This window comes from Eublepharis macularius, chromosome 4 (assembly GCF_028583425.1).
Source record: "Eublepharis macularius isolate TG4126 chromosome 4, MPM_Emac_v1.0, whole genome shotgun sequence".
Classification (NCBI taxonomy): Eukaryota; Metazoa; Chordata; class Lepidosauria; order Squamata; family Eublepharidae; genus Eublepharis; species Eublepharis macularius.
This window is the reverse complement of record NC_072793.1, coordinates 181014476-181040170: the sequence shown is the minus strand read 5'-3', so window position 1 is coordinate 181040170 and position 25695 is coordinate 181014476. Positions and strand designations below refer to the sequence as shown.

Below are 25695 nucleotides of genomic sequence, written 5' to 3'. Positions count from 1 at the left end.
AAGATTAACCCAGTCAGTATCAAGGACATTTTGATAAGCAATGCCACTAGGTAAATAAATTAAGTTTTCAAAGACAAAAGATTAGCAAAAATCCAATATAAAGTTGAAGAAATGCTGAAACAGAGCACAAACAGTTCTAGGACTGACATTATACAACACAGAACTACCCAGCAAGGTCCTTCTTAAAGCAACAGGTAGTACATAGGAGCCCATACTGAAGGCGACATAGTGGGGAAGTCTGTGGCCCCCACCTCGTTGTTGAAGCATCTGACTGAGAACCTCTCCCTACAGTACAACCTTCCTAAAGGGCTTTGTAGGTGAGAGCCGAGAATTGACTGTCGGGAAGCCCTTGGGCATGACTGCAGACTAGGAGGAACAGCTCCTGAGAATCAGCTACGGCCTTGTGGCTCCTGCTCATTGGCCCATGTAGTAGAGCGCCTGACAGCAGCCCAGTCTTGATGCCACCAGGGCAGGGCTGCAGGGGGCCAGACTGGCCGTGTCAAGGCCGGGGGGGCCACGATCCGGGTGGTCTGAGTTGGGAGGAGGCGCCTTTTGCAGCGGCATCCATTTGTTTTCCTAGCAGCAGGGCTGGATCTCGTGTAACCTCCCCGGCTCTTCTCCGAGGGGGGCTGGGTTTCGGGTGGAAAGAACTGGAGATGGGACTGTTCTTGCAGTTCATAATAGGAATAAGCTCAAGGTGGTTGCATGAAACTCATTCAAGGACACGCAAAGAAGAAGCGAACTGGGAGCCTCCTTCTCCAGCCGGGTCCCTCCCTTTTCCTTCGCCTTCATGGGCTGTTCCCTGGGGGGAGCTCTAAACTCGCCTTTCCCGAGAGCCAAACTCGCCCTCCGCCCACTACAAAGGAGGGCCCGTCTTCAGTCCGTTCGGATCCCCCGAAAAAGGAGCCAGAAAAGGGATCTCTGTCAACGGGAGATCAGTTGCAATTCCGGGAGATCTCCAGTCACCCCCTGGAGGCTGGCAATCGAATCATTGGGTCCGCAAGGTCCTCTGGGAAGTGTAGTTCTTATAGAGAACAAAGAGCCGAGGCTCGACTCTCCTGGCCTCTCTAGGAAGAAGACTCCGCCTCTCACACTCGGCTCAGTCTAGATAATCTTCTACGGGGATGGCGAGGGCGTCTGGGAAGTGTAGTTTGTCCAAGATTGAAGCGGGACCTGTCAGAAGCCGTGAAGCTCCGGGCCGGAAAGGCTTCCTCTCCTGCCCCTCCTCAGAGGCGCTTCAGTGTCGGCAGCTGCCCCGCCCGGACCGAAGAGCTGTCACAGGGACGCTCCGGGTTTGTCCCCCCGCCTGGGCTCTGGTAGTTGCAGGGGAGTGAGTGCAATTCCCGGGCGCGGCCAGGCCTTTCTTCGTTCCCGGGGAGAAAAGGAAGCCAGGCGGGGAGTGGGGGGGACGGGACCATGGAGGCCTGCGGGGCTGTTCCTCTTTTTCGTCTGCCTCGACTGGAGGGGGACTTTGGCCTCCGCCCCTCTGCGGGAAAGGTGAGTGGAGGGCCTCATGGACAGGGGCTGGGTCAGAAGAGGGGAGGGGGCAGAAAACACGTGTGAACGGGGTGGGGAGATCCCCACCCCGGCGTGCAGGGAGATCCCCGTGTCACCCGCAGAGCCCCGGACTCCTGCAGAGTTTTTTCCCCACTGGGAATGTGTGAGAGTGTTGGGGGGGGGGGGTTGATTTCAGCTAAGAAATTGCGGCTGCCAACCTCCAGGTGATTGCTGGAAATCTCCCGGAATGACAAGTGATCTCCAGGCCACAGAGATGATTTCCCCTGGAGAAAGTGACTGCTTTAGAGGGTGAGGTCTCTTCCCTCCCCAAACTCCAACCTCTCCCAGCTACATCCCCCAGATCTCCAGGAATTTCACGGCCTGGAGGTGGCAGCCCTACAAGAAATGGCAGCACCCGATGACTTGGGAGGAAGGGAGCTCTCAAGAGCGCATCTCCTGGAAATCTTGTGGGTCTCTGAGGTGCTGCTGAACTGAACTCCTGCTGTTAATTATGCCACTTCGTGTTGACAGAGCTGGAGGCAAGTTTTAAAGTAACACAGAGCACCTCTGCAGGCAGAAATACTGAAAGAGGAAGCCTTCTTGGAAAGAGGAAACCTCTTGTGTGCAAACAAAAATTCTGTGTATATCCAGGGTGCAGGATCAGGCGAGGTAACTCAAGAGCGAAGAGTCAGCTAGGGTAGTTAACATTTAATTGGACTTGACTAAAGAGCCCCATGGAGTGGTAAGCGGCAGTACTTCAGCCCAAGCTCTGCTCACAACTTGAGTTCGATCCCAGCGGAAGCTGGGTTCAGGTAGCTGGCTCAAGGTTGACTCAGCCTTCCATCCTTCTGAGGTCGGTCAAATGAAGACCCAGTTTCCTGGGGGTAAAGTGTAGATGACTGAGGAAGGCAATGGCAAACCACCCCATAAAAAAGAGTCTGCCAAGAAAACGTTGTGGTGCAACGTCTCCCCATGGGTCAGTAATGACTTGGTGCTTGCACAGGGGACTCCCTTTACCTTTCACCGAAGCCCAGTTCTCTGCAATGTTCTGGCTTTCTTGCAGAATTTCAGTATATTTTGCTTGTTGGGAGCTGGAGGAGGGAACGCAATTTTTCTTGCCATCAGTTTGCTGTATTGCGTTCATTTAATCAGATGACTAGCCAAAGGGATTCTTCCTTCATTTCTTGAATGCTCAGGAACAAGAATATATGTTTGACTGGGCACTATTTTCCTCTTCCAGGCATTCCCAAAGTCCTTTCTGGAAGTAGCTGTGTTCTTCACGGAGGAGGAATGGGCTCTCCTGGATCCAGGCCAAAGAAAACTCTACTGGGAAGTGATGGAGGAGAATTACGAGACCGTGGCCTCCCTTGGTAAGATCTTTTATCATGAACACAGAAAAGAAGGGAGTGGACAGCAACTTTCTTTGGCTCTCTTTGATTTCAGGACTCATTTTCATTTGCCACATAGGAAAGATAAGCTAGATTACAGACAAAACCAGGGCTGTAAGGTGAAAACTCAATAAATGCACATTAAGAACACTCAATTTATCAAAAATACAGTTATAATGTGTATATACAAAGTAATCCAAGTGCTAAAGTAATCAAGGTGTGAATATTACAACAACCATCCCAGTAAATACATCACAAAAGTGCTCATTGGCACAAAACAGTAAAGGAGGGGTGTACGCAGGCACCTCCTAAGAATTATATAACCTAAAGGCAGCAACACTCAATTACACCAATATAAGGGTGCACACTGGCACTTCCACTCAATTAGGGAGCCATGAAGCGGTTTACAAGGAATACCGTCCACAGCAAAAACATTTAAAGGGCGAAAATGTCCAGTAACATCACACTGCAGTCGAAGAGAAGAGGCTGTGAAGAGCTGAAGGGGTCCAATGCCAAGTCAGCAATATCAGCCCCTTCGTCAGCCACGGGACAGGATTTGCCAGCATACGTAGTATTAGCCCGTTTCGTGAATAGATCACTTCTTCAGCAGGCACATGTAGTCTTATTGCAAATAAATGATTTTACAATTACTACATAAACATAATAAATGACATTATTGCCATAAGCCCAAAGAGCCTTCCTCATTAAATCCCTGTGGAGCAGTTTCGCATACTCTCTCAGTGAAGCCGCCATTAGTCACAGACGCTGTAAGTTCCCTGTCAGCCAAACAGAATATTTATGTGTAGTACTTAAAGGGGCCGTGACCCCCTCATTGTTGAAACTACTGAAGGCGTATGTTATTCCAAGAGTTAATGGGAAAAGAAAGGCGGGGGAAAGATAGGAAACACCTGGGGGGGGCCCTAAGGCCCCTGAAAATGAAAGGATTAGATAAATTCAAGTTGCAAAGAGAAATCTGTTGATGAAGAGGATGATATCCCATTAGATTCACGCTAGCAAAGCCCTGCAGCTCCTGTTTCAGTCTCTGGTCTTCTTATTTTGATACAGAGTGGCTCTCCCACAGGCCTTCGGTTGTGTGACTGAGTATGTTGGGGGGTGGGCGGGGAAAAGAGACCTGGCATTGGCGATGGGACGAGCAGAAAAGGGACCCATCCGCCATGGCAGAGCTCCTGTTTTGCTTGTGGAAAGTCACTGGTTCAATCCACGCACATTGGAAAGGGGATTAGACGTCACACAAAACTCGTGAGAGGAAATGCGATATTTCTCATTTTCACCGCAACGAGGCGCGACGTTCCGGGTGAAGGTAAGCCATCTGGAAACAGCCCTAGTCTTCCCTGTGATCAGAGGGGGAAAGGGGTCCCCCAGGACAGCCCTGAATTTGCAGTTTGCAGATGCACGTGCTCCCTGGTAAGGCTGGTGTTGCTGCTGGGCTGTTGTGTGGTGGCTGCTGCTGGCCTCTGCCTTCAGACCTTCAGCTGCTGCTGTTCTGTGCCTGCCTTGGCCTGCGTGGATCATGGTGGACTCTACTGAATTTCCTTCAATATATTTAGTGGAACGTGGGTTCAGTGCGGTCACAAATCTGTAAACTAAAAGAAGCAGCTGACTGCAAATAGCTAATCACGGTGATTTAAGATGGCTGCTGACAGAAATTGAGCCAAACAGTAATAAATTGATAGCGGCGCATCAGGTTCATCCTTCTTATTAAGATTATTTTAATGTTGGTTGTTGGGGGTTTTCCGGGCTGTATTGCCGTGGTCTTGGCATTGTAGTTCCTGACGTTTCGCCAGCAGCTGTGGCTGGCATCTTCAGAGGTGTAGCACCAAAAGACAGAGATCTCTCAGTGTCACAGTGTGGAAAAGATGTAGGTCATTTGTATCTACTCAGGAGGGGTGGGGTTGAGCTGAGTCATTCTGTAAGAGTTTCCCAGGGTGTGGAATGCTAATGGCGGGAGGCTTCATTGTATCCTGAGGAGGTTCTTTTGCATATGGATTGGTGCTTGATGTGCTAATCTTCTCTGCAGGGCTATTGTCGGGTGTGGAGTGTTTTGTTGGCCTGGTGTTTTTCAGAACTGGAGCCCATGCTCTGTTCATTCTTAAGGTTTCTTCTTTCCTGTTGAAGTTTTGCTTATGCTTGTGAATTTCAATGGCTTCCCTGTGCAGTCTGACAAAGTAGTTGGAAGTGTTGTCCAGTATTTTGGTGTCCTGGAATAAGATACTGTGCCCTGTTTGAGTTAGGCTATGTTCAGCCACTGCTGATTTTTCAGGCTGTCCAAGTCTGCAGTGTCTTTCATGTTCTTTTATTCTTGTCTGGATGCTACGCTTTGTGGTCCCGATGTAAACTTGTCCACAGCTGCAGGGTATACGGTATACTCCTGCAGAGGTGAGGGGGTCTCTGCTGTCTTTTGCTGATCGTAGCATCTGTTGTATTTTTCGGGTGGGTCTGAATACTGCTTGAAGGTTATGCTTTTTCATAAGCTTTCCCATCTGATCAGTAATTCCTTTGATATATGGCAAAAACACTTTTCCTGTAGGTGACTGTTTTTCCTTGGTTGTTTGATTCATCCTGGGTTTGATTGCTCTTCGGATTTCATTTCTGGAGTAGCCATTTGCCTGAAGTGCGTGGTTTAGATGATTAATTTCCTCATTGAGAAAGCGCGGCTCACATATCCGTCTTGCACGATCCACTAATGTTTTCATTATGCCTCTTTTCTGTCGGGGGTGGTGATTGGAGTTTTTGTGTAAGTACCGATCAGTGTGAGTTGGTTTCCTGTAGACCTTGTGACCTAACTGAAAGTTTGCTTTGCGGATGACCAAGGTATCCAGGAATGAGAGTTTTCCCTCACTTTCTTTCTCCATTGTGAATTGTATGTTCAGGTGGATGTTGTTGAGATGATTCAAAAACTCCATCAATTCTTCCTCCCCATGGCTCCAAATGATGAATGTATCATCCACAAACCGGAACCATACACTGGGTTTGTGGGGTGCTGATTCTAGAGCTGTTTTTTCAAAATGTTCCATGTAGAAGTTTGCTATAACTGGGCTGAGTGGGCTCCCCATGGCCACCCCATCCATCTGTTCATAGAATTCGTTGTCCCATTGGAAGTAACTGGTTGTCAGACAATGATGGAATAAGGCTGTTACATCCTCTGGGAAAATCTGATTAATCAGTGCAATAGTGTCTTTTACTGGAACCTTGGTAAACAGGGATACAACATCAAAACTGACAAGTATGTCTTGTGGATTGAGTTTCAGAGAACTGATTTTGTTGATGAAATCTGCTGAATCTTTGATGTAAGACGAGGTTTTCCCGATGTGGTCCTGCAGGAGATCTGCCAGATGTCTAGCTAATTCATATGTCGGTGAACCAATGGCACTCACAATGGGTCGGAGTGGGACTGAGTCTTTATGTATTTTGGGGAGTCCATATAGTCTAGGTGGCTGTGCTTCAGTCTTGCATAGTTTGCTGTGCGTGTCGGGATGTAGTGAGGAATTCTTGATCAGCGCATTTGTTAGCCTGGTGATTTTGCAAGTGGGATCTCGTTTTAGTTTTTTGTAGGTGGAGGGGTCCAGGAGTTCCTTAATCTTCTTTTTGTATTCCTCCGTTTTCAAGATCACTGTAGTCTGACAACCAGTTACTTCCAATGGGACAACGAATTCTATGAACAGATGGATGGGGTGGCCATGGGGAGCCCACTCAGCCCAGTTATAGCAAACTTCTACATGGAACATTTTGAAAAAACAGCTCTAGAATCAGCACCCCACAAACCCAGTGTATGGTTCCGGTTTGTGGATGATACATTCATCATTTGGAGCCATGGGGAGGAAGAATTGATGGAGTTTTTGAATCATCTCAACAACATCCACCTGAACATACAATTCACAATGGAGAAAGAAAGTGAGGGAAAACTCTCATTCCTGGATACCTTGGTCATCCGCAAAGCAAACTTTCAGTTAGGTCACAAGGTCTACAGGAAACCAACTCACACTGATCGGTACTTACACAAAAACTCCAATCACCACCCCCGACAGAAAAGAGGCATAATGAAAACATTAGTGGATCGTGCAAGACGGATATGTGAGCCGCGCTTTCTCAATGAGGAAATTAATCATCTAAACCACGCACTTCAGGCAAATGGCTACTCCAGAAATGAAATCCGAAGAGCAATCAAACCCAGGATGAATCAAACAACCAAGGAAAAACAGTCACCTACAGGAAAAGTGTTTTTGCCATATATCAAAGGAATTACTGATCAGATGGGAAAGCTTATGAAAAAGCATAACCTTCAAGCAGTATTCAGACCCACCCGAAAAATACAACAGATGCTACGATCAGCAAAAGACAGCAGAGACCCCCTCACCTCTGCAGGAGTATACCGTATACCCTGCAGCTGTGGACAAGTTTACATCGGGACCACAAAGCGTAGCATCCAGACAAGAATAAAAGAACATGAAAGACACTGCAGACTTGGACAGCCTGAAAAATCAGCAGTGGCTGAACATAGCCTAACTCAAACAGGGCACAGTATCTTATTCCAGGACACCAAAATACTGGACAACACTTCCAACTACTTTGTCAGACTGCACAGGGAAGCCATTGAAATTCACAAGCATAAGCAAAACTTCAACAGGAAAGAAGAAACCTTAAGAATGAACAGAGCATGGGCTCCAGTTCTGAAAAACACCAGGCCAACAAAACACTCCACACCCGACAATAGTCCTGCAGAGAAGATTAGCACATCAAGCACCAATCCATATGCAAAAGAACCTCCTCAGGATACAATGAAGCCTCCTGCCATTAGCATTCCACACCCTGGGAAACTCTTACAGAATGACTCAGCTCAACCCCACCCCTCCTGAGTAGATACAAATGACCTACATCTTTTCCACACTGTGACACTGAGAGATCTCTGTCTTTTGGTGCTACACCTCTGAAGATGCCAGCCACAGCTGCTGGCGAAACGTCAGGAACTACAATGCCAAGACCATGGCAATACAGCCCGGAAAACCCCCAACAACCATCGTTCTCCGGCCGTGAAAGCCTTCGACAATACATATTTTAATGTTATTTGTGATTTTTATTTTTATAGTATCCGTCGTCACCTTGATTTTGTGTGTGTATGCAAATGTTACTATATGGTGGATGTTATCACATACTTTATGATTATTTTACTTGGGGTGTGCCCACTTGAGACATTTAACAGTATTTGTATCCAGAGCAGCTCTGCCTAAGGTTGCCATCCTCCAGGTGGGGGCTTGAGATTTCCCTAAATTACCAGACTCTCTCTACCCATTAAACCAGTCTGGCTCCAGTAGCTGAGGGAAATTCTTAAACCCCCTCTGTTTAGTAAAGGAGGGACTATTTTTCCACACTCTTTCTCTGTGCTGCCACCAGGGTGTGTGTGTCAATTTTGAGATCCTTGCTTCTTTTTTTTGATGAGTTATGCCTGCCACAATCAAGTGTAGCTCTCTGTGCAAATTGTGGGGGCGTTTTTTTTTTGCAGATTGCATGGGCCACAGTGGCCCAGTGACCTTCATTTGGGGCACAGCAACTCCCATCGTCATTCTGAAGCAAGAGGCCAACTTTGAGGGGCCTATTTTATTTAAGTTTTCCCTTTGGTAACGTGTTTATGCGTCAGGCTCCTTCGTGGTTCTATTTGGCCCTGAGGATAGGCATGGGAGATAACAATGACTGCTACTCTGGGATATAACAAAACAAAATAAAAGTTTATTTTTTAAGAAGCGTATTGGTTACTTAAAAGTAGTTCTTAGTTCTTCTAGTTGCTTCAACCAAACTCATTCACACAGATCTCTTGTAAGGCTTCACACACAGTTAGCCTCTTTCTCTAGGCTCTATATTTCTCTCACAGAGAACTCCTCAGACAGCACACAGCTAGCCTGTTTTCTTTTCACTCTCAGTTCTTTCTCTCTCAGGCGCACACACAGTTTGCCTGCTTCAAATAGAATGAATATATAGTCTCACAGACACACTCAGTTCAGGCTTCCACTCAGGCTGCCTTTCCCTCACAAATACATGAACACCCTCAGGCTGCACACAGCTCGCCTCTCTTGCCCTGACTGAATCTTTTTCTCTCCCTCAGTAACTGAAAACTGCCTTCACTCCGCCCACTCTCTGTCATCAACCAATCATATCGCTCACTCATTCCTCTCTTTCACCCCCACTCTTCACCTAGCTCAAACCAAGCATTTAAAGACACATGCACACATTTACTTGGAATCATTACATCTAGTGTTAGTGTTTACAGATGGGCAACTATAAGAATTGGGTGGGCATCTAATTTTGTTTGTTCTCCCCTCTTACTTCCTCTTCCCCTTCCCTGAAAGCCTTCACACCCTTCCTCCTTTTCCTGATTACTTCCCTCCTTCCCACCCATCAGCCTACCTACCTTTATCTGTCCTCACCTTCCTCTTCATCTTTCCCTGCTTCCATCTCCTTCTCATCCTTTCTGGAAAAACTGTGAATGAGTTGCACAGGGCCAGCGGCCAGGCCTGGGTCCATTTGCACAGGGTTCATCCTGCAATGATGGCTTGTGAGGGGGGCCTCATTTCCCACTATATCCCCTTCTTCACCACCATTTCCTCTTTCCCTCCTCCTGGCAGCCCCCCAATTTCTATCTTTTCTTGCTTCCTTCTCATCTTCTCACCCACTTCATAAGCTACATTACTACATTCTGTCTTGTGATTTTTCGTAACCTTGCACTTAATTAATGAATAATTATATTTTATTCCTGTGTGGGTTCTTTTGTCTCTAAAGCCTCAAAGCTATAAATCACTTCATTGAATTCACTCTGTGAAAGCTCATGAACCAGTTACCATAATAATACTTTATAAAAATTTGGATAGGAAACAGGTGAAGAACGGGAAAAAGGGGGGGGGAAACCCTCCCCTAGAATTTTTTTGAATTTGCAGAGGAACTGGCCCTTGTGGATTTATGGAGAATTCGAAACCCAAATTCAACCAATTATACCTTCTACTCTGATAGACACAAATCACAAATAGATATGTGCTGGGTAGGGGTGTGCAATTTGGGTATATGATACCCGAAAAAAACCTGAAACAACCTGTTTCAGGTTGTTTCGGGTTCTCCCGAAACGTTTCAGAAAAACCGAAACGTTTCGGGTAATCCGAAACAGCGATTTCCGAAACGTTTTGACATTTCAGCTTGTTTTAGTAATGCATTTCAATGGGAAAAAGTCTCCCCCAGGCTTCCCGGAAGCCTGGGGGCGGCATTTTCCCACCATATCAAGCCAAACTTGGTGGAGACCTTCCTCTAACTCCCCTCTAACAACCCCCCAAGTTTCAGAAAGATTAGACTTTGGGGGGCCAAGTTATGGCCTCCCAAAACAGGTCCCCCTATCCTCGCCTAAAAGGGAAAGGTTTTTGCTTGCTGATGATGATCGCTTACGTTGTGGATGCTGCTGCTGATCTCCATGTTTCCTATTGGGGGGAAAATGAAGAGGCAGGCTTGTCTTGCTAGGGGTGGCATTTTGCATGCAAAATGCCCCCAACCCTCAGGGGCCCTTCTCCTACCTTTCCTCCCACCCCCCACCAAGGCTCAGCCCCAAGGCTCAGCCTGCTCCCATTTGGGGGGGGGGCATTTCATGGCCTCCCAAAGTAGGTGCTCTCAGCCCCCAAAGTCCACCCCCTACAGCCCCACACATACCCAATTCTCCCCCAGCTGCCACACACATCCAAATCCCCACAGTAGCTCTTCACAGGCCCAAATCCAGCCCCAGCAGCCCCACACAATCCCAGGAACAGGCTGGCCAGCCTTCTCCCTTTGTTTCCTATGCTGTGAACTATAACACTCTGTTTTCCAGAGCAAATGTGCACAGCCCAGGGATGCCACAATGGTGGACACACTTCTGAGTGCCAGCTGGTCCCTGTGAAAGAGCACCTGAACCACAGACACCCTCCCTCAAATTACCCCACCACCTACAGAGATGGCTGGCCAGCCAGCCCCATTGTTCTCTATGATGGGAACCAACTGGACAACAAAGAATAAAACACGAACAACACAAAGTTTTTAAAAAATTTCTCACTTTCAAAGTACAAGTAGGCAAAGCATTATGACACATTACACCGGCAGTCCCCCACACAGAAAAATAACATGACTCACTTAAGATCAGAGAATCACAAAAACACAATTCCTGTCAAAAACACTTTATTTCTTGAACAGCTTTAGGTTACACAGCAGGGGGGCACACCAAAGGGCATGGCAGCAGTATCTTACACAAAAATAACACAACTCACTTCACATTAAAGAATCACCCCAAAAAAATGCTGTCAAAAGCACTTTATTTCTTTAACTGCTTTAGGTTACACAGTAGGAAGGCACCACAGGGCGTAAAAGCAGTCTACTACACAAAAATAACACAACTCACTTCACATCAGAGAATCACTCAAACACAATTGCTGTCAAAAAAGGTGAAGTGGGCTGTATTATTTTGTGTAGTACGCTGCTTTCATGCCCTGTTGTGCCCTCCTACTCTGTAACCTAAAACAGTTAAAGAAATAAAGTGTTTTTGAAAGCAATTGTGTTTTGGGGTGATTTTTTAATGTGAAGTGAGTTGTGTTATTTTTGTGTAAGATACTTCTGGCATACCCTTTGGTGTGCCCCCCTGCTGTGTAACCTAAAGCTGTTCAAGAAATAAAGTGTTTTTGACAGGAATTGTGTTTTTGTGATTCTCTGATGTTCAGTGGGTCGTGTTATTTTTCTGTGTGGCGGACTGCTGGTGTAATGTGTCATAATGCTTTGCCTACTTGTACTTTGAAAGTGAGAAAATAATTTTTTTAAAAATTTATTTTGTGTTGTTCGTGTTTTATTCTTTGATGTGCAGTTGGTTCCCATCATAGGAAACAGTACGGCAGGCTGGCCAGGCTTCTCTGTAGGTGGTGGGGGTGTCAGGGGGTGGTTGTCTGTGTGTCAGGTCAGGTGCTCTGTCCCAGGGACAAGTTGGCACTCAGAAGTTTGCCCACCACATTTGAAGTAGCTAAGCAGTACTGGGGAGAAATAATCGGAAGTAATTAATGAGATTTTACAAATACAAATAAATAAGAACCCAGAACTGTTTCTACTGAACTTGGGAATGGAGACTGTTCCAACGCAGCATAGAACATTGTTATTTTACATGACTGCAGCGGCAAGACTTTTGTATGCGCAGAAATGGAAGACACAAGAAATACCAACAGTAGAAGACTGGATTTATAAATTGCTGTACATGGCGGAAATGGACAAAATGACAAGGAAACTCAAAGATCTTGACCTAGGGCAATACATTGTTGATTGGGGGAAACTGAAACAATTTTTGGAAAAAAAATGGGATGTAAAAGGAGAACTGTGGCAGTTTGAGAATTTTTAAAGAATAATGTTGGAAAGGGGGGAGAGAAGGGATCTTACCGTTTAGGGGGAATGTAATTACAATCTAAGCTAGCACAATATTTAGGGGAACTTTACATAGAATATATGGGATAATGAGAATGGTTAAATAGATATATTATTACTATATATGTATATTATTATTACTATATATCATAGGTATGTTATATACAATATAAAACGATGGGTTAGTGGATCAGATTTAATACAATATCAGGTTGCTGTGTTATACTATGTTGGGTGCTGTGTTACACTGGTGGCATAGCATACAATATATGTTTTATAATATATACTATATTGATAGTATATTTGACGGAGTATATGTTTAAAAGAAATAGAACATGTTTAAAGTAAGAGACACTGTGATCCCTGCTATATACTATACTATATGGTTATGATTTATTGACACGATATATATCATATGGATAGTATGCTTGATAGAGTCTATGTAAAAGAATCAGAATGTGCTTAGAGTAAGAGATATTATGATTTATAGAGGGTAGGAAAATGTAAATGAAATAGATTTAAGCAATAAGAAGGGTTAAGTGCTGGAAAGCTGTTGGAAGTCAATAGGGAGGGGGGAGGGAAAGGGTGGGGGATAGAGGGGGGAAATGGGATTATATGTGTTAAATTTGAAAATTCTTTTCTTTTTTCCACTCACCAATAAAATTTTATTTAAAAAAAAAAAAAGAACTTTGCCCACCATTGTGGCACCCCTGGGCTGTGCGGAATTGTCCTGGGAAAGAGAGTTTAGAAGTTCCCAGCATAGGGAACAAAGGGGGAGGGCTGGCCTTTGCCAGCCTGTTCCTGGGGTTATGGGTGTGGGGTTGCTGGGGGTGGATTTGGGTCTGTGAGGGGCTAATGTGGGGAATCGGGATTTGAGTCTGTGTGTGGCTGCTGGGGGGGAGTTGGGTTTGTGTGGGGCTGTGGGGGGTGGACTTTGGGGGCTGAGAGCACCTACTTGGGGAGGCCATGAAATGCCCCCCCCAAGTGGCAGCAGGCTGAGCCTTGGTGGGGAGTGGGAGTAGAGGTGGGAGAAGGGCCCCAGAGGGTTGGGGGGTATTTTGCATGCAAAATGCCACCCCTGGCAAGACAAGCCTCCCCCAGGTGGAATTGGTAGAGAAAAGAGCACCTACTTGGGGAGGCCATGAAATGCCCCCCCCAAGTGGGAGCAGGCTGAGCCTTGGTGGGTGGTGGGAGGAAAGGTGGGAGAAGGGCCCCTGAGGGTTGGGGGGCATTTTGCATGCATTTTGCATGCAAAATGCCACCCCTGGCAAGACAAGCCTGCCTCTTCATTTTTTCCCCATAGGAAATAATGAAGAAGATAAGCAGCAGCAAGCTAAAAATATGTTCACGTTTATCTTTTTTAGGCGAGGATAGGGGGACCTGGTTTGGGGGGCCATAACATGGCCAATCGGTCTGAAACTTGGTGGGTTGTTAGAGAGGAGTTAGAGGAAGGTCCTCACCAAGATTCGGTGGGAAAATGCCTCCCCCAGGCGTCCGGGAAGACGGAGGCATTTTCTCATCGAAAAGAAACCCGAAACAACCCAAAACGATACCCGAACCGCTAAACCCGAAACGGCTTGCCATTTCGGATTTAGCTGTTGCCGAAACAGATTCTCGTTTCAGGTATACCTGAAACGAGAATCCCGAAACAGTGTGCCTTTGCACACCCCTAGTGCTGGACCTCAACATTGGCAGTGGCGGACATAGAAGAAATAGATATTTTACCGCAAGTGATTGGAGATCACAACCCTCTGATAATTAGGATAAAAGAAGAAAGAAGACCATTTAGGTGGCGACTGAATATAGGCCTATTAAAGGACAAAAAATGTAAAGAAATGATTTCCAAAGCAATGGAATGGTTTTTTAAACAAAATCTAAACAATGAGACAACTGTGGATATAGTGTGGGATGCAAGTAAAGACCTTTTTAGAAGACTGGCCATTAGATATGCAGCTCAGAAAAAGAAAGAGAGAAATAAAGATTACCAGAAATTGGAAAGGAATTAAAAAGAAGAGAAAGACAACCTAAAAGACACCCCTGGAAAAGATACAGTAAAACTGAAGATAAAGATACTGCAACATAAACTTAACCTGATATTAACAGAGGAGATGGAGAAAAAAATTAAATTTGCAAAATTAAATTACTTTGAAAATGCAAGTAAACCCACGAGGTGACTAGCTTACAAATTAAGAAGAGAAAACTGTAAAAGACAAATAATATCATTGAGGGATGAAAAAGGAGAAGAGAAAATACTTCAGGAGGAAATAAAGAAGGTGGTAGAACTCTTTTATAAGAAGCTTTATGGGAAAATGACTGTCCATCCAGAGCAACAAGAAGCCTGTTTAAAGAACATGCAACTGAAGAAATTTAAGGAAGAACAGAGAAAAATTTTAAATGATCCAATTACTATGAACGAAATAGCACAGGCAATTAAAAGACAAAATAAGGGAAAATCTCCAGGACCAGATGGCATTCCAGCTGAATTCTACCCATGTTTTGAAGAGACCCTAATAGCCCCATTCAAGTGCTTGATGGAAAAATATGGGATAGAGAATCCTTATCAGAGACTTGGAAAGAAGCCACGATTTCTCTAATACCAAAGGAAGGAACGGACTTGAAAGAAATTAAAAACTACAGATCAGTCTCACTGTTGAATGTAGATTATAAAATCTTTGCAACTATACTCTCATGGCGAATGAAGAAAATACTGGACCAGATGATCCATCAAGACCAAGTAGGTTTTCTAACAGGAAGGAAGACAGACAAGGAACTTAACCAGGCTGTGCAGTCTTTTATTTGGCAGAATAAAAGACTACGAATCAAGCTGAAAGCGTTACAAGACAAAAAGGAAAAAGCAGGTTTTGCCCTACCGGATTGGGGGGTTATACTATAAGGCCTATGCGTTGAATTAGTTGAGAGAATGGATTACCCTGGAAAACGAAAGACTTTTACACCTGGAAGGACATGACTTACTGATGGGCTGGCATGTATTTCTCTGGTATAAAAAATGGGAATACCATAAATACTTTAAAAACCATTGGATAAGGAAGGCATTAGTGATGGTTTGGGAAAGAACAAGACTCATCTTTTATGAGAAAATCCCTTTGTGGGTCTCTCCAATCGAGGCATTTACACAACCTAACTTGAAAAAAGAGGCGAAAGCCCCTGCCTACAAGGTACTGTTGAAACCAGTTGGTCTATTAAAAAACCCCAAAGAAATGAGAGTTAGACATTGAGTTGGGATGGTGGTGCCAGACACAATTGGAATCTAGATATAAAAAAGACAAGGTAATGGGCTTCTACGAAAAGGATGAGAATATTGACATGATAATGTGTGGTGCTGATGTTAAAATAATAAAGAAATTATATAGTATGCTTTTAAACGCAAAATTACAGGGGGAGGAAGTTAAACATACCATGATAAAATGGGCAGAGAATGTGGGACACACAATTGACTTAGAGCAATGGTCGCAAATGTGGAAGGGCAATTTCGGGATGAAAAAAGCAAGTTCTTTGAAAGAAAATATTTACAAAATGTTCTATAGAGGGCATCGAACTCCTATTAGGATAGCTAACATGTCTTTAAATATGTCAAATAAATGTGGACATGTGAGAGTAACCAGGGTTCATATTATCATATGTGGTGGACATGTAAAAAAGCAGCAGAGTTCTGGAAGATGGTCCACAAAATGACTCAACAGATACTTAAGATTTCATTGCCTTTGAAACCAGAACTCTTTTTATTAAACCACATGTTGGTTCTAGTTAATAAAAACCAAAAACATTTGATTTTGAATATAATCATAACAGCCAGAATACTATATGTGAAACTTTGGAAAACGACAGTCATCCCAACTCAAGAATACCTGATTGAAAGGATTCTTGAGACAACTGAAATGGATAAATTGTCGAGTTTATTGAAAGACATGGACATTACAATATATAATGACATTTGGGACCCATTTTATAGCTGAATACAGAGGAAATCTGAAGAAACCTAGCTTTTAGTTAGGATGAAGACTTTTATGGACATTATTTAAAAATGGAAAAATTTGCAAATAAATGGCTGATCTGCAGAACACATTGAAGAAATAGATTGTACAGTGCAATGTATTAGCAATATATAATATGCATTTCTTTTTCCCATCCTCTTTATTCTGTATCCTTTATCTTCTAGTAAAAAAATAAAAATTTATAAAAAAACCCAGTTCTCTGAGTTGGTTCCAAAGCTGGTTGATCTTACCAAAGCCCATTCATGCCAGGTCACTCTAAGCAACTTGGAGTGGGCATGGAGCTGGAAGACCTCTTCTCACATAGCTGATAGTTGGCAATAGCTACAAGATAGCAAGGCTGGTCAAGAGTGGAACGGTGTGGAATGGTAAACCATCTAGAAACAGATTGGCTTCTTAACTCTCAGGGAACCAATCAGGGCTTGTTTCTTAATTGGACACTACATCCCTGTGAAAGATTAGAGAGTATGGGAAGAGCTGAGATTATTACCAGGCACTAGGCTTCTCAAGGCCACTTTCCCAGAAAATGAAAGCAAGGCAGGGACAGGTAATTAACAGTGGCTGTGCCTTTCTCAGCAAACAGGCCTAGTTAGATTTCTTACAGGAATGAAGCCTGAACCAAAGTTTTTTACTCTATATTCATTGGAACAAGGCCTGCTCCTTACAGTACAATTCATACTCATTTTACTTGTGAACAGATATTTCTATCTTTTTTAAAAAATAAGTATTTTTTTTACTAAGAAGTAAGGGGTACAGAATAGAGGGGTTGGGGAAAAGAAATTCATATTTATAACTCTAATACATTGCACCATTCAATCTAATATATTTCTTGTTACATCAATGCATTCTGCAGATCAGCTATTTATTTGCATATTTTCCCCTTTATTTTAGATAATGACCATAAAAGTCTTCATCTTAGCTAAAAGCTAGGTTTCTTCAGACTTCTTTTGTATCCAGCTGTAAAAAGGCTCCCAAACATCATTATATATTGTAACATGTAGGAATGACATGACACAGGGTTGAAGATTCTGAGCATCAGTCTGCGAAGGCTAGTCTTTCTCTAGCCAGGCAGTGGCTCTTTTATTTAGGCACAGCATGCATACACAAGATCTGATGACCAAGGAAATAATGTTTATCTGTGCTGGCATCCAGTTAACCAATTACTGACAGGGACGGCTGAAACTGCATGTTGCATTGTTAAGCATTTAGGAGAAGAGGGGAGCAGAGTGCCCTTTCGATCAGGGTAGGCTTTCCTATCCGCTGACCTAAGGACCCACACTCCACTCTTTTCCTATTTATTTATTAGGAGCAGGAATCAATTTACAATAAGCAGTCCTGTTCAGTATCTGACTGTAGATTGGATCCAACATCAGATGCATGGCCTGAGGGGCCATTAATGGATACACGTGAAGTTGTTTAGCAATCACCCTCAACCCCATAGATACAAGAGCAGGGAGACACTGTAACAGGCAACAAATTAGAATTAAACATGCTAAAAACCCAATTCCATATTGGACAAGGAGACCAAACCACCCAGTAGGCAGCCAGGACCATACTGAGGCCCACCAAGAAGGTAACAGATCTTGCTTAATATCAGAAGCTAGGTTATGTAAATTGTTCAACTGAACAGATATTTTTTTGTGAATTATCAGAGATATTAAAACAACACATATTCTTAACAGATTCACAACTTTGATGGTACAACAACAACAATTAATCAATGGCAGAGCGATTGTCCAAAGCAGCATGTCTTTGCTCTATGAGTTCAGCATTCAGGGCAGCAATTACAATAGAAGTTGCATTCATTGTCTTAGTCAGGCTACAAGCTATTTTTGCTAAGAGTTCAATGGTTCACAATGGTGAGCGCTGGAATGCTGACTAGAGAGGCTGCAAGGGCCACGGCCTCTGCATCGCTTAGGAGATTCAGTGTAGAGTCACAGCTGGAATCTAGCATAGCACCTTTTCAACAGAGGAGCAATTAATCAGCAGACTCCTCAAGTCAAAAGGTGAGACATTGACTTGCCGGGTTAGCTGCTCCCACAGGTTATACTCTAAGCGGTCATGCAGGGAGTTTGCGGTCATGCAGGGAGAACTTTATGGACTTGCTGAGTAATGTTTGCTAAACTGGGGGTTCCACATTTCCCCTGTTTTAATTGTTTTTGCAACAGGGTTTTGAAGGAACGATTAGCCCATTCAACAACAGCTTGGCCAGTGGAGTTAGAAGAAAGATACAACCATTCTACAAGAAAGACTTGCCCAAGATGTAGCATTCCCAGAACTCCAGTGGGAGTGTGGGGAGTGGGAAGGATGAAAAGGCAAAGGCCATCAAGCCTCGCAGGGACTCTGTTTACACACTGCTGAGCTAAAATCTCATTCACCTGTTGTAAAGCTGCCTGGGCTGGCAGGGGAACAGTAATAAGATCGCTGGGATGTTTCACAGTAGTATTCAAGGAAAACAATGGACTCAACAGACTGGGAGATAAGTCAAAATAAGGTTGCACCCAATTAAGGGTGCCTAGGAGTTGCTGCAAAGCAACGAGAGTAAGAGGAGACAGGAACTTTAAACAAGGAACCACCGGAGCAGCAAAGGAGTGAAGCATCCGATGCCCTAGATAGGTATAAGGCTCCACAACTTGCACCTGGGGTGCAGCCACTAGGATATCATCTCTCTCAACCAGAAAAGGGCGAGACTCTTGAGAAATTGCTAAAACTCCTGTAGGAGTCTGAGGGGTAGGAAGAATGCACAAGGAAAATCCTGAATTCATGGAAGGAATCTGATTGACACACTGCTGAGCCAGAATGCCATTAACTGATTGTAAGACTTGAATAACATCACTTGGATGTTTTTTTGCAGTGGTCAGTGAAGAGAACAGGAGGCTTAGGAGACTGGTAGGAAGAGCAAAAGAGGGATGGACCCAATTTAGAGTACCCAGAAGCTGTTGTAAAGCTACAAGTATGGGGTGGTGGTTTCCATTTCCAGTTGGGCTGGTAGGTCTTGGTTTTACACCTCCTCCCTCAGGATCCTGGCATTCTGCTGCAAAATGACCAGGCTTGCCGCAGTTAAAACATTTCCCCTCAGGCTTCCCACCCTGAGGGAGAGTGGCAGCAAGCAAAAAGGCTTGATGAGAGGGATTTCCTATATCCTGGTAAGGTCCAATCATGTCTGCCAACTCCGGGTTTTTTCCCAGACCTGTGATAACCCTTCGGCACTCAGAAGTAGCATTCTCTTTAGCCAGTTTAAGGAGCAGCTCTTCCTGAGCATCAGCATTATCAATCTGACGCTTGATAAAATCTGGATAAGACTCTGTGGCTTTTCTTAACTCGGCAAGAACAGGATAAGAGAGAGGCTTATATTCCACAATCTGGCGGCCCTGATCATCAACCTGATCCATTACATGAACTGGCATTTCAGCAAGCATTTCAGTTAATTCTGCCACATCCTCAGATTTTGGCTGCCTGAGCTCCCGTTCCAGCACCTCCCTCACGAGCCCCCCTGGAACTCCTCCAGCAGAAGGTGGAGGATTAAAATCTTTACTGGGGGGTGCAGAAGGTTGTGGAGAGGAGGGAGAGCTGAGTGGTGCTGGAGGAAGCAACTGCACCTCAGCATACTCTGGTGGACAGTCCGTAGACAATTGAGCAGTGGTGGGAGAGGGCGTAAACTTCTCCACTGCATATCTGCATTGATGCCAGGTATGCAACAATTCTACATGAGCTTGTGGCGGGGCATGAAGGACCCAGCCAATTTTCTCCCAGTCCTTGAGGTGGAGAGACACCTCCTCAGGATACCAGGGGCACAACTTATTGATCTGCTGAACCAAGGAGTGAAGTTGACTAGAAGTCGCGGTCCTGCTGGACTTCTGAACCAGGAACTGGACTTCCTCAATATGCCTGCTCTGGGCATGTGAAAATTGTCCTCCCATACTCACCAATGAAAGGGTCACTGAGACAGCGACGTAGGAGTGCACTCAAGGGGCCTATGTCAGGCATTGATGAGCGGGTGTCCCTGTTCAGCTGCGCCACTTGTAGGAATGACACGACACAGGGTTGAAGATTCTGAGCATCAGTCTGCGAAGGCTAGTCTCTCTCTAGCCAGGCAGTGGCTCTTTTATTTAGGCACAGCATGTATACACAAGGACTGATGACCAAGGAAATAATGTTTATCTGTGCTGGCATCCAGTTAACCAATTACTGACAGGGACGGCTGAAACTGCACGTTGCATTGTTAAGCATTTAGGAGAAGAGGGGAGCAGAGTGCCCTTTTGATCAGGGTAGGCTTTCCTGTCCGCTGACCTAAGGACCCATAGTAATGTCCATGTCTTTCAATAAACTCAACAATTTATCCATTTCAGCTGTCTCAAGAGTTCTTTCAATCAGTTTTTCTTGCGTTGGAATGGCTGTCTTTTTCCAGAGTTTCGCATATAGTATCCTGGCTGTTGTGATTATATTCAAAATCAAATGTTTTTGGTTTTTATTAACTGGAACCAATAAAAAGAGTTCTGGTTTCAAAGGCAATGAAATCTTAAATATCTGTTGAGTCATTTCTACCTTTTTGATTTTCTTCTTTTTAAAATGTGATTTCCATCTCTCTTTTGCAGCTGCATATGTGAGGGAGTTGGCAATTGAGAAGGAACCAGGAAGAGCAATTATGGAAAGAGATGAAGATCTGAAGGGAGAAGCAAAATCTGGGGAACAAGTGGTACCAAAGAAGTGGCAGAGAAGCAAAAGGGAAGCAAAACAGAAGCAGAGGAAGAAATTCCTTGCCCATCAGAGCAGGAAGATACTTGAGGTCCCAGGCAAACTCCAAGTTAAAATATGCCAGAAAATTACAACATGGCGGAAAACATATAAATGCCTGAAGTGTGGGAAGACCTTCGTTCAGAATAGCAAGTTGGCTAAACATCAGAGGATACACACAGGGGTGAAGCCATATAAATGCTTCGAGTGTGGTAAGAGCTTCTCTCAGACTGACAAGCTAACTAGCCATCAAAAGCTTCACACAGGGGAGAAGCCATATAAATGCTTGGAGTGTGGGAAGGGCTTCTTTTACAATATCAGCCTAACTATCCATCACAGGGTTCACACAGGGGAGAAGCCATATAAATGCTTGGAGTGTGGGAAGAGTTTCTCTCACAGTGCTGACCTCACTAAACATCACAGGATTCACACAGGGGAGAAGCCATATACATGCTTGGAATGTGGGAAGAGTTTCTCTGACAGTGGTGTATTCACTAAACATCAAAGGATTCACACAGGGGAGAGGCCATATAAATGCTTGGAGTGTGGAAAGAGCTTCTCTCGCAGTGACAGCCTCACTAGCCACCAAAAGGTTCACACAGGTGAGAAGCCATATAAATGTTTGGAGTGTGCAAAGAGCTTCTCTCGCAGCAGTGAGCTCACTAAACATCACAGGATTCACACGGGGGAGAAGCCGTATAAATGCTTGGAGTGTGGAAAAAGCTTCTCTCATAATAGCACCCTAATTAGCCATCAAAAGGTTCACACAGGTGAGAAGCCATATAAATGTTTGGAGTGTGCAAAGAGCTTCTCTCACAGTAGTGCGCTCACTAAACATCACAGGATTCACACAGGGGAGAAGCCATATAAGTGTTTGGAATGTGGGAAGAGCTTTTCTCGCAAGGGTAACCTCACTAAACATCGTATTATTCACACAGGAGAGAAGCCATATAAATGCTTGGAGTGTGGGAAGGGCTTCTCTCAGAGTGACAGCCTAACTCTCCATCAAAGGGTTCACACAGGGGAGAAGCCGTATAAATGCTTGGAGTGTGGGAAGAGTTTCTCTCACAGTGCTGACCTCACTAAACATCACAGGATTCACACAGGGGAGAAGCCATATACATGCTTGGAATGTGGGAAGAGTTTCTCTCACAGTGGTGGCCTCACTAAACATCACAGGATTCACACAGGGGAGAAGCCATATACATGCTTGGAATGTGGAATGAGCTTTTCTCAGAAGAGCAACCTCACTAAGCATCACAGGATTCACACAGGGGAGAAGCCATATACATGCTTGGAATGTGGGAAGAGTTTCTCTCACAGTGGTGGCCTCACTGATCATCACAGGATTCACACAGGGGACAAGCCATATAAATGCTTGGAATGTGGGAAGAGCTTCTCTCTCAATGGTAGCCTCACTAAACATCATAGGATTCACACAGGGGAGAAGCCATATAAATGCTTGGAGTGTGGAAAGAGCTTCTCTCGCAATGACAGCCTCACTAGCCATCAAAAGATTCACACAGTGGAGAAGCGGTAGAAATGCTTGGAGTGTACAAATAGCTTCTCACTGAAGGGCAGGTTAACCAGCAATCAAAAGGTTCATGCAGGGAAGAAAACTTATAAATGATGGTAATGTACTGGTGACCTCACTATCAGAGAGGGGGAAAAGGAGTGAGTGTCCTCCCAGCAGACAGGCAATTAATTTTCGAGCACAGTTAACAAAATAAAGCTTTTTACCACTGTGATGAGAGACTAACCATAACTGAAGTGGCTTCTTGGGTAGAAGATCTAATTACCAAATTACAACAAGCCTCCAAGCTAATGACTGAAATATTAAATATCGATGGGTTATTTGGAGCGTAAGCGGACAAAAATAAAATAAAAGATTGTAACACAGACCAAATTTCTAAGGAGACAGAACCATCTGAAAGAAAAACAGAACGAGGAGAGACAAATCTACTGAGTCTACAAAATGGTGGCAATACAAAGAAACTACGAAACTGACCTGCAAGGAGAGAATCCAGCATCTTACTACTGAATGAAGGGGCTCCCAGTCAAAGAATTAAACGGAGAAGAAATAAGATTTTTGCTGACCCCCCTGAATTCGATGGAAGATAAGAAAATTTACTTTCTGTGGCCTAGATGGAATAAAGATTGGATGTATCACTTTACAGGAAGGAGGAGGGAAAAAGAGAGAGAAGACGCAACATTCTCGCTGATCCCCCCCCGAACTGGATGGAAGACACAGAAAACTTTCCCTTGACGGCCCAGATGAATAAAGATTGTGTGTGTGTGTGTGTGTGTGTGTGTGTTTGTATAACACCATCTATTTTGTATGTGTATCGAAGGATTAAGAGGGGGGGCTGAGGGAGCTAAAGATCTTTCTTTTTTGCTATTATTGCTCTCTTTTTTGGAGAAATATGGATTATGATCTCGATTTGTTTTATACGTTAAATGATATGTAACAATCTAATGGAAGCTCTTGAGGCTCTGTATTATAATAGACTTTGAATGTTTACTGCCAAAGGGATGATCTTAGTCTTTCTTCTTAGATTATAAATGAGTGTTTAAAGTCAAGTAGCCGACTGCTCTTTTATAATTTTAAGACTATGAAAATTCAAGGAAGAGGGCAGATGGTCAAGATAAAGTAGATGAAGGACCCAGTTTTCCTTTCCCCTTGTTTTCTCTTTTTTAAAAAAATAATAATGGGAAATTGTCTTCTAGTTTATATAGACATACCAGCCTTATCAATATGAAAATACAAGCAAACAGCTCCGGTTGGAGTTTTTTCTTGTTTCTTTTCTTCTTCTTTTTTTTAACTAAATAATGTCTGGCCTTTCCACCTTTACTATTATGAAAATCTAAGTATATTGGCCTAGAACAGAGGCAAGAAAGAGGAAAACTAAAAAGGTTTCCTTCTGATATAGATGTTATACCATTTTCTGATTATTATTTTGTGTTCTATTATTCTCACTCTTTGCTTTTGGACGAACTCATCTATAACATATACAACTTAATTCTCCCTTCTCTTCTTCTCTTTTTTCTTATTTTTCAAAATGGAAACTGTGTTTTAGCTTTGTAGCCTAGGTAGATACTCCAATTTTATTAATATGAAAACCCAATTAGCTAGCTATGGTTGGATTGCCCCTTGCTTGAATCGAATACTGACCTGGCCCCCTTACCTCTACTATAATGAAAAGCAAGTATATAGCTTTGGAGAGTGGGTCCAGAACAAAGATAACAAAGAGGAAAATTAGCACAAAAATATTTCCTGCTTATTCGATATAGACCATTGCTTGCTTGCTTGATATATATTGTTCTGTTATCTTTACTTTCTGCTTTTAGATTGACTCATCTATAATTTGGAACTGATGTATCTGTCCCATGGTGAACCTGTTAAAGATTGATTACTTTCTGTACCCCCTTCCCCTTTACTCTAAAAGCTCAATAAAAATTTATTTATATATATATATATTAAAGTGTTAAATACTAGCCCCAGTGAGCAAAACATGCTTATTTTTGGTTGTTGTGGATTTTCCGGGCTGTATTGCCGTGGTCTTGGCATTGTAGTTCCTGACGTTTCACCAGCAGCTGTGACTGGCGTCTTCAGAGGTGTAGCACCGAAAGACAGAGATCTCTCAGTGTTTGGGGGTTTATTTTACACTGAGAGATCCCTGTCTTTCGGTGCTACACCTCTGAAGATGCCAGTCACAGCTGCTGGCGAAATGTCAGGAACTACAATGCCAAGACCACGGCGATACACCACAACAAACATCGTTCTACAGCCATGAAAGCCTTCGACAATGCATATTTTTCTCTTTTCAAAGCTCCTTGTGTTAATGGATCAGTCACCAACGTTGTGAGATTGATTAATGCTTCATGATGAGTAGGGTAATTTCCCAGTGGGAAGAATGGCATGTGCTGTTTACTAAGAAATCTAACATCTTTCATATTTGACAATGTAAAAATATGGCGTGTCTTGTATTTAGCTGATGATTCAGATTTTTAATTATGTGACATCCTACGAAGCTGAGAGTGATGCTGTTGCACGTACTAGATAAGCTTCAAAAATCTTTTAAAAAGTTGAGAAAAATTTAAGTGAGCAGGTTATGATTAGTCAGTTCTAGCAAATAAAGGAACGTTTATCTACCACTGTCCACTATTTTTAATTCGATGTCCAAAGATAAAAAGAACATCTGTGTTATACAACTTGCTATCAAGCTACATTAAAGTTCATACACAGTTCACTAGAATACCCATTCTAATATATAAAAGGCAAGCTGTATTCCAGATCACTCACCTGTTATCCTGGTGCACCTCCAGAGGGCACCGCTGGAGCGGGAAGCCTAGATGGGAAAGACTGTGCCTCCAGAGAGCGCACCCTAGTGGGAGGCACAGGCAAAGCCGACCATCCCGCCCCTCTCCCACCTTCTACAGGGCAGTGATCAAGGCAAGGAAGCAGTAATGTTAAGCACAAACTTGTGCCGTAGGTGTCCCTCTCGCCAATCACAATAAGAGACACACACCACAGAGTCCTGTAGAATGAAGCAATGTATGATTGTTGAATTAAACAATGGAGGAGCAATTTACACAGGAGCAGATGGTCTCCTCGTGTCCAAAGCTCATCAGAGCTACAATAGCAG

At 43.8% G+C, this 25695-nt stretch overlaps 1 protein-coding gene across 1 annotated transcript; it reads left to right on the top strand.

Annotated features, from left to right (window-relative positions):
* Positions 1 to 1174: 1174 nt before the first annotated feature.
* LOC129327256 (zinc finger protein 883-like) lies at positions 1175 to 24518 on the top strand. Its single transcript, XM_054975743.1, has 3 exons — positions 1175 to 1497; positions 2738 to 2867; positions 20911 to 24518. The coding sequence occupies exons 1-3, from the start codon at positions 1417 to 1419 to the stop codon at positions 22587 to 22589; spliced, it is 1890 nt and encodes a 629-aa protein (XP_054831718.1). The 5' UTR covers positions 1175 to 1416; the 3' UTR covers positions 22590 to 24518.
* Positions 24519 to 25695: the final 1177 nt, after the last annotated feature.

Coding starts and splice junctions, on each gene's coding strand:
- LOC129327256 (XM_054975743.1), top strand. CDS start 1,417: ATGGAGGCCTGCGGGGCTGTTCCTCTTTTTCGTCTGCCTCGACTGGAG. Junction 1,498..2,737: donor TCCGCCCCTCTGCGGGAAAG/GTGAGTGGAGGG, acceptor TTCCTCTTCCAG/GCATTCCCAAAGTCCTTTCT. Junction 2,868..20,910: donor CGAGACCGTGGCCTCCCTTG/GTAAGATCTTTT, acceptor TCTCTTTTGCAG/CTGCATATGTGAGGGAGTTG.